This window comes from Rhizopus delemar, genomic scaffold, assembly GCF_000149305.1.
Source record: "Rhizopus delemar RA 99-880 supercont3.7 genomic scaffold, whole genome shotgun sequence".
NCBI lineage: Eukaryota > Fungi > Mucoromycota > Mucoromycetes > Mucorales > Rhizopodaceae > Rhizopus > Rhizopus delemar.
The window spans coordinates 255,868-267,185 of record NW_027137833.1 but is presented as its reverse complement, the minus strand read 5'-3'; the positions used below and the strand labels follow the sequence as shown (position 1 = coordinate 267,185).

Here is an 11,318-nt window from a genome sequence, read left to right as displayed (position 1 = left end):
TTATCGGTCAAACATTTAAATTGAAATGGGCTCACTTTTGTCAGTATTATTTTGTACACATCACTGTTTGGGCCCATTTACTTTTATCATTCATTATTTTGTTTATTGTTTTTATTATCATCATCAGACGTCTATTTAGAAACCTGTGTTTATACATAAACCGTATCAAGCTTATTCAGGAGCCTACACCTTTAGCATCATTTCCTGCTCATCCTATCACCCATTTTCTTATCCTTTGGCTGCTCTATCACATCCATCTTCTTTCGTCAACATCCTCTATCTTGACTAAGGAACAAAATGACTTTTTTTTTGAATTAATTGCAGTACGTGAAATACATGTGTCTGGAGAAGATGTATTAAGAAAATTAACCAAGCTTTACAATTCATATTCAACATGAGATCGCTGCTCTCTGTTAAAGCGCGATCGTAGGAGCTAGAATGTGAATAATAACATGCGCATCTCAAAAAGGTTGATGTTTTCGTGATCAATGAATGAGTAGATCTTTGTTTCGTGTGATTCTCACAGACAAAGAATTCTGTCTAGGGAAAACATATGAATTGTTCATGTCTACTAGGAAAGATGGTGATGAAGGTAGGGCATCTGCAGTTATTCTCCTTTATTGTGATCATCACTATTCATATGACTTTTAAGCTTTCAATGAAAAAAAGAAGAAGAGAGGTTTCGTTTTATAGGGTGTAAAGAAAGTCGCTTGATGTGTGTCTATTGAAGGGGTAAGCATGTCTGAATCTATCGATGCTTGCCAAATGGAGCAGTTGTTTTTTCTTTGATTTTAAAGTATATATAAAAATAAAGATATAATCAAGTTACTCTCTTTCTTGCTGATATGATTCATCACCTTTCAAGACTCAGTCCTTTCGTGTGTCTCCGCTCGTCATCATGTTCGTACCAAAGAACTCTGGCTATCCAAAAAAACAATTTTTCAGCCTAGACCATTTCATGGCAGCCGTCCCTCACAGGTTCCTCTGCTATCTCTTCCGACTTTTTTAATTGGTACCTTAAAGACAACGAGTGTTATCGAGGTTATTTCAATGTTCTCAAATCTATCTGCCACTTTACTCTTGTTGAGACTTTATAAAAAGCAAAGCATGTCACACTGGACAAACAAAGCGTTGGCCGGCATACCCTTACTCGGTCTCTCTCTTTTTATTGCTGTCGGGCTAGATCAAGCACCAAACACATCCAGGCTGAGATTGATTTACTTGAATGAGCAGCAAGAGCAAGATCGGATGAACACCAGTCTCAATAACCTGCTGCAAGAAAAGCAAAAGATGATTCTACCAAGAAATGACAAAATTATGGTATGGATGCAAGAAATTGTCGATAATCTGGCGGCGGCGGCTGTAGACGACGTTCGAGCTCCTGTGCAGCGATATGCTGTAGATAAAGACCAGCCTCAGGTGGAAAACAAAGAAGGTGCTCTTTTGATTGTTCCGTCAGATGATCTAGAGACCAGAATGAAGAGCACAGAAAACATTAAGTCATCTGCATCAAAGCTAAAATTTCAGGTAGACTTTGTTAATGACAACAATGTTGTGAATGCATTGTGTATCGGGCCGCGTATCTTTGTCTTTAATCTGTTTTATGCTTGTACTGAAGGTGACACGGAAAGGATGGCAACTATCTTAGCCCATGAAATGGCACATACATTGCAAAGGCACATTGCTGATAAGCATGGAGCTGTAAAGCTTATGTCTATGTTTAGCGACATAGCAAGATGTCTATTATGGATGGTGACAGACATATTTGGACCGTAATGTGTGATATCCTTCATGACACACTCAAACTAAACAGTACATTAGGCACGTAAATCAAGATATTGGCATTTTCACTTCAACATTCATTACACTAGAATCAGAGACAACATACAACAGACAATTAGAAAGAGAGGTAATCGATCGACTTGCGAACATGTCTAATTTTTTTTTAAATCAAATCTTGTTGTAGGCTGATCTTGTAGGATTAAAATTGATGGCTAAAGCAGGATATGATCCCAGAAAGGCAATAGAGACCTGGCAAGCAATAGCAGAATTAGAAAAGATGATTATTGAAGCGCAAAAGCAAGGAGAAAACCAAGAAACAGCAAGTGGATTGGTGGTAATGAATCAAGGAAAAGAAAATGATGAGACACTAGACAAATATGAAAGTTTAAATGCCAGTTTACTACAATACATCTTAGTATTAATCAACAAATGGTTTGAATCGACTCATCCACCAAGTCAAGAAAGGATAGAATATATGGCAGAACATCTGAATGAAGCCATTGTTATCTATGAAGAATCTATTCGATTGAATGGTCATCCAAAAAATAACAATCCACATAAACAGCAAAAAGGAAAAGGCGAGCAAAAAGAGATAGAACTCAAGAAAACTGGCAAACTAGATTTGGAAGAATTCAAGCAGGCGAAAGAAATCTAGCAGAAAAAAGAAAAGTAACAAGATCTTGAACATTAAACATTGGCTAATACTGCGTGTAGTCAAATGACCATTGTATCAAGTAACACGGAATAAACTTTTTTTTTTTGCCTCCTATTTTCTCCAATTTCATATTTTTTCTCTCTCTTTACTTTCTTTTCTTTACATGGTCTTATTAGAATCAAGTGAATTAAATCCAAGCGATACGCAAGAACTGTTAGAAAGATTAAAGGATTGGAGAAAAGGGATTTGTCCAAATGGGACACTGGCAAACCAAGCTTGTTTTGTATTGGAAACTATGCCAAAAATAACATTGATTTACTCAAACAATGATGATTACATTACAACTGAAATTGTGTCTGAAGCTTCATGGACTGACAATCTCATTGAATCTGGTGCTGTTACTACAATGAACGATGATAGTCTAATTCAGTCTTTATCTGATCTTTACATGCTATTTCATTCAAATAACAAATCTACATCAATCACTCGACATACTTTGCATTCGATCCAAATAGACAAGCATGCTGTATTTAATGTAGATAAGATATTAAGACCAACAGAGACATTACAGAGTAGAATAGACGATATATTTAATCAGTCAGATAGAGATACACAATGGTCTTTACTTTTATCTTTATGGATCGAATTTGGTTATTTTTGGCCTAGAAAAATTATGTTGGGTAAATATAACGTAACGATCATTGTATTTATTTTTAATACCAAAATAGGCTATAAACAGCACCTTTCCAAATCTTACACATTTAATAATAACTCAGAAAGCACAAACAATTTCTATCACGCTTTAAATTTTCTAAAGGATCAACACAAAACAAAAGAACGAAACAAACCATTTTCACTCTATAGATTCTTCAGCGACTGTATGATCGTAACTCGATTGGATTTAACACCTCTTCATGAATTTTTTGATGAGCCTTATAAATCAATGATTCGTGGTATGATCCAATCCAGATTTGTGCACATTATTGCCTATCAACCTATCAAGATATTCAATATTGCAACAAAAAGTTATCTTTGCTGGTATACAGCTCCAAAGCAAAAGTATACAGAAAAGGACCATCGTTTTGTAGTTCGTTCCATAGCTGCAAATCAGTTATCAGATATAGAGAGCAAGCAATATCTTTGGAAACTAACTTGGTCTCCTCTGACTGAGGAATATACGTCAGCAAGTATCTTGAGTGGATTTTCAAAGGTCTATATTCAACCAGCTTGTAAATTTCCCTCTGTGGATCAACCATCATCACCATCAGCAGAGACTCATACTATGACGCTCTCCTGCAGGCCAGCAAAATACGATGAAATGACACCTCAGCAATTACACTTTTCGCGAATCAAGGCATTGAGACTGCTATCCTCTGACCTTTCTCAACTTGGGAAATCAAGTTGGTCTTTAGAGTACCCAAACAACAAACTGAAATATGTTACTGACTATCAACTTGACATCAAACTCAACATCAATGAGCACATCAGAAGAATAAAACCACTTTTAGAAAACGATGACATTCAGCTACAGCAGGTTGGCTTGTTAACAGCCTTTTATCCTCTTGAGAAGTCGTTGCAAACAGAGATGGCTAATGAGCAACAATTTAAAAAACAAAATAATTCGAAATCCAAAAATAATGTTTTATGTATCGACGAGGATATCATTCAAGAAAGCTATACAAAAAATACAATATGGAAAATACAGCTGCCCACGCCAGATCAGGCCTCAAGGTCTATGCTAATTCATTCAAAGGTCTTTGGAGAGGAGCAACTTAATAAAGGTATGTATTAAAAATAGAACTTTTTTAAAGAAAAAGACATGTTTAAAAGAACGAAAAAACAAGTTGCAGATAAATTAGATCCAGGTATATCCTTTGATGCTGACGCCCAATTTATAAAAGCACCTATAAAAGGTGGATTTCTCAGAAGGGCTCATTCGTTTAGTTCATTCGATTCTGGGACAAGTTCTCTTAGGGCATCAAGTCACCATACCAACAAAGCACCTTATTTCGAAAACTTGGTGACAGCCAAACTTACCACAAAGCTCGTATCTCAATTTGTAAAAAAAGTAACACTTGAACCAATAGCACAGTTTGTTAAACCACATCGTCCAAGACTGAATTATAAATCTCATCACATGTCCCCTTTTTAATTGCTTCTATTCCTTTCTTGTTTAATTTTGTAATAAAAAAAGTGTATTATTTCCATATCCCATACTTTATACGATTACTGCATTTTATCATGGGCTTAACGTGTTGTATTCATAGTTACAGTCACATTCTAAAGTCTTTCTTTATCAGGTCTCGTTCTTTGATCGAATATCATACAATGCCTTCTAAATTATCATTGCTAACATCATGCTTTACATGCACACCTGCTCCACTCTCTTCAACTCATCCAAATTGGCTTTTTTTTTTTTTTTTTTTTTTTTTTTGCTTCCATAATTCAAATCCTAAGAAAAATAGCGAGATAATTAAGTTGATTAGAAAAACTTCATGCTTAACGCATATATCCTCGCTGTTACTGGTCTAATGCTGCTGTTAATGCTAAATAAATTTCCTGATATTTTAAATATAACTAGCCACAGTAAAATAATCAAGCGGCAAAGAATTACAAACCATAGCGAAAAAAGAGAGATTGTCGTAGAAGCACTTGTATTTCTTTTATTCTATATTTTATTTTACTTTCTGTACTTTTTTTAATCGGTTGTTTCTGAATCTTTTTGTGCATTCCCTGTAGGAAAAGGATTTTCTTTACGTGAATTGTCCAGTAGCTTATCAATCCCTTTTTCTTTTAAAGTGAGCTATTAATCGCTTGATTATTACTTTTTTTTTTTTGTTATTCTTTGTTCTTCATTTTACCATGACGCATGCTCTATAATCTTTAAACAATTGTTCGCATTCTGGCGTTGTATCTCCTTTTAAAAACTTTTCGGAATACCAACGGTTGAAACAGTTGTCATATTTTTGTTTAAGTTCTGTACAATTGACTCCAACGCTTGACGACATTATTTTTACTGCAAAAAATAAAGACAATGAGAAAAAAGAAAGGGCCAGGGAATATCAAACTCAGGCCAATAACGGTCACAGAAGCATACTGGCTGATTGGGTTTATTTTCATCAGGTACACAAAGCGATAATTTGTAGTTTAGCTTTTGTAGATTTCAACCATAGAGGTTGTTGCTTTTTTCTTGGATGATGCGTACACTTAATAAATAAGCTAGATGAAAATCATCATTAGAACAAACCAAGCACAATATGTCTTTTAAGGTTGTCAAAGTATATCGGCAAGTGATATTAATTTATATCCATAGCTAATAAGTATACTTTTCCATTTGCGAAGACGGCCTTAGTATTTGCTTATGAACCATATGTTTAATCCGCGTGCTCTTAGTATTAACATGCCAGCTATTTTAGTAAATTCTATTTATCTTCATTATTATGCATCCGCTGCTCTGTATCAGTTTGATCAAGCTTAACTATAGGTTACAAACTGGTTATTATAGTAAGTTTCTTAACCCAATGCATGCAACACAATACGTTAAAGTTGTTTATAATGCTGGGTTTGATGGATTGGATTCAATTGGTCCTTTTTTTTTTTTTTTTTTCAAAAAAAACACAGGACCTCAGCTGCTTTTCCCAAACCCTTATCTTGTTGACCCTTTAATTATGGCTCAAAAGGGTAAACCGGTTTAATTGTTACCTATTTTTAAGTTTATATTTGAAACTGAGTTCATAATGTGTTTTTGACATTTTTTTAATATTCATTGTATGATATTTTTCAAAATTAGCTTATATATATTTTACTATAGATAACTCTTACTTTCAGCTATGACACAAAAAGAAAACGGCAAAATTTGCTTTTGAGGTTTTTTTTTTTTTTTTTTTTTTCCATGATCAACTTAAAAGTTTTTATTTTGTTAGAAACAATAGATGATCAACAAATTAACCTGATTTTAGTATTCTATAATTGATTATGACGAAATTGAGAATAAGTTGTACAAATATGCTCATTATTTAACACAATAAACATAAATTCTCATTTAAAAATATTTATTATTCCTTTGGTATAGGCTGACCAATCATAAAATACAAGAGTGTGCAGCAAATTTATAAATTTTATCTTTGATTTAGTTTGTTTATTTTTACTCACAATCAATATAACACAAAAGAAAATATATATATTTAAAAAAAAAAAAAAAAAAAAGTAAATACCACACGGTTTCACAGAGGGCTGTTGAAGCAATCGGCTTACCCAAACCAGTTTACCCAAACCAGCTTACGATCTGTTTTTAATAATTAATACCAACTTTTTGAAACAAAAATATCTAATCATCTGATTTTGGTATACACCATTTCTTTTCAAAGATAGGTCAATATTTTGAGCTTTTTTTTGCTCGCTAAGGACTTTACAGTATATCTTTCCTAAAAAATATTGAACAACAGTCGCTGGTAATGAAAGCTGCATATCTGTTTATGTTACACTTGAGGTAACTGATCCATCTTTGACCAACCAAAAATCTACAGACAAATCTTATATAACTGCTATTTTTTTTCAATCCAATCTTCTTTTTTCTTTATTATTTTTATCATGTCTTATATCGTTTGCTATCTTTTCAACATTTTTTTAATCGTGCTCTTTCTTTTGCCGATTACTTTGCGGTTTTTGTTTTCTTTGTTGAAAACGAAAGGTAAAATATAAACTCAGTACCATAAAATTTACTGATAAAACTGTTTTTTATTTCAGGAAATGAAGGCGTCTCTCGTCACCAGACGCGTAGGAAGGCATGTGGCCTCAAAACTTTGGCAAAAAGTTTAACGTAAGTCATAAAAAAATAGAAAAAATCCTGGCTTTATTGTCTAACCTATGCTTTTTATTAGGTTCGTTCTCTTGATCTTTGTCTGCGTTGTCCTGTTGCTTTTGGCAACGCAAGTTACCAATCTGGAGGAAATTCCAATGACCCAAGCCAGAAGAGTGAGGTGCGTGGCGTTGGACCCCTACAAGACAATGGGGGTCAGTAGAGTAAGTAGAAAAATAGTAATCGTAACATACAAAACTAAATACTTTGATTTATAGAACGCCACGGCCTCTGGAGTTAAAAGGGTGTATAAGAAGCTGGCTCTTCTTTATCACCCTGATAAAGCAAAGGGTATGACGAAGGAGGAAGCAGAAGAATGCTTTGTTATTCTAACAAATGCATATGAGATGTAAGTAAAAAACATTTGCTATAAATTACACACCTCTAACTTCTTTTCATATAGCGTCAAGAGTAGAGCGCGCCGAAATGCAGCGCCTCCCTCTGACGATCTCAAGCCGTCATCTTCTGCTGTCCTCCGCACCGTTTTAATCGGTGTCGGCATAACGCTGGTCGTTATTGCCGCGCATACCCTTTTAAAAAAATAAAAAATTATAAAATACATAAAAATTTTGGCGTTCATAAGTTTACTAAATGTAATGTTATATGCATTATGCTTCTAATTTTTTTTTTTCATAAATAAATAATCCTGCAAACAATTGAAAAAAAGCAACTAAATATAATAATACAAATACAGTAGAATAAAATCTAACAAGCTTAATAGAAATATTTATAAAGTAGTGCTATTATTAGAGATATTGTTCTGCATGGAAACAATTGTGGATGCTTCCTTTATATTACGTTATCCCATAAGATCATCATCTTTTAGTAAGCTTATTTACAAATTATAAATTATATTATGTAAATTAGTATATCATAACAAGGCTGTTTATATTTATATACATTGATATTATGAAATACATTAAATGGAAAGATAAGGCCTTGGAACAAGATGATAAGTATTTCCGTTTAAGGATAAAATACATTTAAAAATATAAAAACTGTTTATACTTTTCATGAGATACTAACTATAAAACTGATAGCAACGATTGCATCAAAATTGAAACATAACATGATAATACTTGGATACAAATAATTAATTGTTGTGTACTTCAACAAAGGAGCATCAGAAGATATGTTATAAACAAACTAAGTAGTACATCTAAATAGCTTGCTCCTTGATCAGGAATTTTAGCTCTGTTTAATAGACAAGTTTAATTTTACGATTCGTTGCTTTTTATTATTGCATACAATTGCTTTTAAAAAAGGAGTAATTTGTATTCAATTTGATGTTACTAGATCTCAGAGTAACACTGGTGTTTGCAACATTCGATTAAACATGCTGAGGGTAAAATGAATTGTAATTAAATCATTATTAATGCAAGATAATTTGCAAAGTTTTATTTTATACTGTTTGACAACAAAATATATATATATTGCAAGTAATACAGGGAAATGAATCATACTTCAGAAGAATGAGAAAAGCCTATACAAAACATGCACTATGAAGTAAAAGCATCAACTAAAGCTGCAAGTGGCAATCTTGTTTTCTTGGACACTAACATGTAGGTTTTAACTTTATACTAAGGTCACTAAAGCAATTAAAAAAATAGGTAAAACATTTTAAAAATTGGATACTAAAGATAATACTGAAATTTTACTTTTTGTTTGAGAAAATATTGGACCTTATAAAAGCCAAATATGTTGAAGTTGTTAGTCATTCATAGAATGTTATTGACTCAAACAGTAGTTAATTTTTCAATTAAACAAAATATATATTTACTCCAATATAAATGATGCTTTTTCTTACAGAACAAGGATTAGCATGGAGCGACTGATAACCTACATTAATCAAGCAATTGTAAAGTGTACTTGATTCAAACCCCTTTAAGTTTTTGAATATAGTAATGCCTTACAAAAGCTTCTTGATAAAACACAGGGAATACAATGAGGACAAATTACTTTAAGGAGCTTGTAACTTTTTGTAGAAGGGTCCAATAATCTTTATACAGTGCTCGCCTCTAGTTTGGTTTATTAACAATAAACAAAAGATAAAGAAGGAAAAAATAAAGATGAGATATAAATAAAGTCGCAATAATTGGTATGCTTTGTTATATTAACATATATTTTGGTACTGATTATGGTTTAGTTTTTAACGTCTTAGACTAGGTTGCTCATATAGGCTTAATTTTTGGATTTATTTAACTTTTAGCTAGAGTTGTATCAGAACAGGATATTTATAAATTTTGATTTCATGGTAATAATTTACTATCAGAACATGTATTATTATATCATACGATAAAAAAAGAAAATCCGTTTAAAAGGAAACAAAATATAATGGGTATAGTTTAAATTGCTTGAGATAAATAGGTTATATAAGATTTCTTTGTAAAGGTAATTCAATCAAAACAAAATAACAACAAATTCCAAAAAAGAATATAAAAGCGCGGGTTACGTGTACATGTTTTTCAATTTTTTTCTTTATTACATTTTTTTAGACCTTTCGAGTGTTAATATCAATCCTAAGATTAATGCTCCTCCTATAACTAACGCCTATCCCACAAAGTAGCACTAGCTGAGTTACAGAAGATACTGCATAAAAAGTTATGACACACACAGGCCACAAGTACCACCCAGATCTTCTGGCTGCCTTATATATTTTGGATCCAGCAAAGATTATTATAATTTAGAACCTGGACTCACATAATTTAACTACTTTAACCAACTTAAAATGAATTTAAAATATATATAGACATTTATTATTAAAATAAAGATGACAATCTCTTTATTGGTGTTCCAAAGTCTTGTTATACATGTCACATCAACCATCTTTAGAACTGCTCTTCCAACAACATGATACAACAGAGTTACTCTAATTTTCATTTCGCTACAGTGCTTCAAGCTACTTCTTTTTATATAGGGTTAATTTAATTTAATGTTATAGTAAGGTATTAGAGAGTTTCTATAAATACAATTATCTAACTAGTGAATTTGAAATAAAAGTCCAAATGTAAGGAGTAAATTGTTAATATTTATACCATATCAATGGCCGATATCACTTTGGATTTGATTAACGATGTCGACTTTCGAATCTTTTAAAGAGATTTATCCAAAATACCATTCACGTTGCATATATCATACCTTTTAATTTCGTTCTTGGTGGCATTATAACTCATTCCTTGTTAAGACTCTTATTCTAAGAGGTACTGTAATAGTTTGGTCTAGAATTAGTAACTATATTATTTTAAAAAACTTACTATATTGTATTCTAAAAATTTTGACATCGCAAACATATAAATGCACCCTCCTGTTTATTAAATAAAAACAAAAAAAAGTAATATTTATGTTATTATTCCCACTTAAAAAGGAACTCCTTGCTGTTAAGCTTTTGTATTATACTGCATTTTGAGCTACGTATTTGAAGTAATTATTTATTTGGATTAATTTTAATATCTTTTTATTTCTACTTTACTGTTGTCCTTCAAAGATAATCATTGTATAGTAATCAAGCAATATTAACGATTAATAGTGTGAGCATATGGAAATATAAACTTATTAATATATATGTAAACCTATCAAAATAGGCTGATAAATGACGAGTAATTGCTTATATTAAACTATGTAAAGATCTGCATAACAGCATACAGCATTTAGTCATCTGCATAGGACATATATTATTAAATAAAATCATATATAATTTTGGGTCCTATTGAAATCTCCATTTTATTTTTGTGAACAAAACGTTTATTTTATCTCAGGTTGATTACTTTACAAACTAATGGTCATTTTACTCAAACTTAAAAGAATTATTTACCTTTCTCTTATATAACAGTGTAGAATTCGTAATTTGGTTCGGTTTGTAGGCGTCGAGATATGAGATCTTGATAGAGTTTGAGTATAAAAGAAATTGAGAGTAAAACATAATAAAATAGATTTGCTTGATAAATGAACAGCAGATCTCGTCAAGTAGATTAAACATGTTGACGTAGATTAAACTCTTGAGGTTTAAAAATACGTTTACAGTGA

General features: G+C 32.0%; 4 protein-coding genes across 4 annotated transcripts; 3 read left to right on the top strand and 1 right to left on the bottom strand.

Annotated features, from left to right (window-relative positions):
* Positions 1-1,736: 1,736 nt before the first annotated feature.
* Positions 1,737-2,437, top strand: RO3G_09294 (uncharacterized protein; the record flags this gene model as incomplete). The annotated part of the gene is made up of 2 exons (XM_067663879.1): positions 1,737-1,772; positions 1,967-2,437. The coding sequence occupies 2 exons, from the start codon at positions 1,737-1,739 to the stop codon at positions 2,435-2,437; spliced, it is 507 nt and encodes a 168-aa protein (XP_067519980.1).
* Positions 2,438-2,732: 295 nt separating this feature from the next.
* On the top strand, positions 2,733-4,589 carry RO3G_09293 (uncharacterized protein; the record flags this gene model as incomplete). Its single annotated transcript, XM_067663878.1, has 3 exons — positions 2,733-3,117; positions 3,166-4,218; positions 4,249-4,589. 3 exons carry the CDS (start codon positions 2,733-2,735, stop codon positions 4,587-4,589), a joined length of 1,779 nt encoding a protein of 592 aa, XP_067519979.1.
* Positions 4,590-5,135: 546 nt separating this feature from the next.
* RO3G_09292 (uncharacterized protein) lies at positions 5,136-5,445 on the bottom strand (the record flags this gene model as incomplete). The annotated part of the gene is made up of 2 exons (XM_067663877.1): positions 5,136-5,240; positions 5,299-5,445. 2 exons carry the CDS (start codon positions 5,443-5,445, stop codon positions 5,136-5,138), a joined length of 252 nt encoding a protein of 83 aa, XP_067519978.1.
* Positions 5,446-7,223: 1,778 nt separating this feature from the next.
* Positions 7,224-7,840, top strand: RO3G_09291 (uncharacterized protein; the record flags this gene model as incomplete). Its single annotated transcript, XM_067663876.1, has 4 exons — positions 7,224-7,256; positions 7,318-7,416; positions 7,514-7,644; positions 7,699-7,840. 4 exons carry the CDS (start codon positions 7,224-7,226, stop codon positions 7,838-7,840), a joined length of 405 nt encoding a protein of 134 aa, XP_067519977.1.
* Between the last annotated feature and the right edge of the window lie 3,478 nt (positions 7,841-11,318).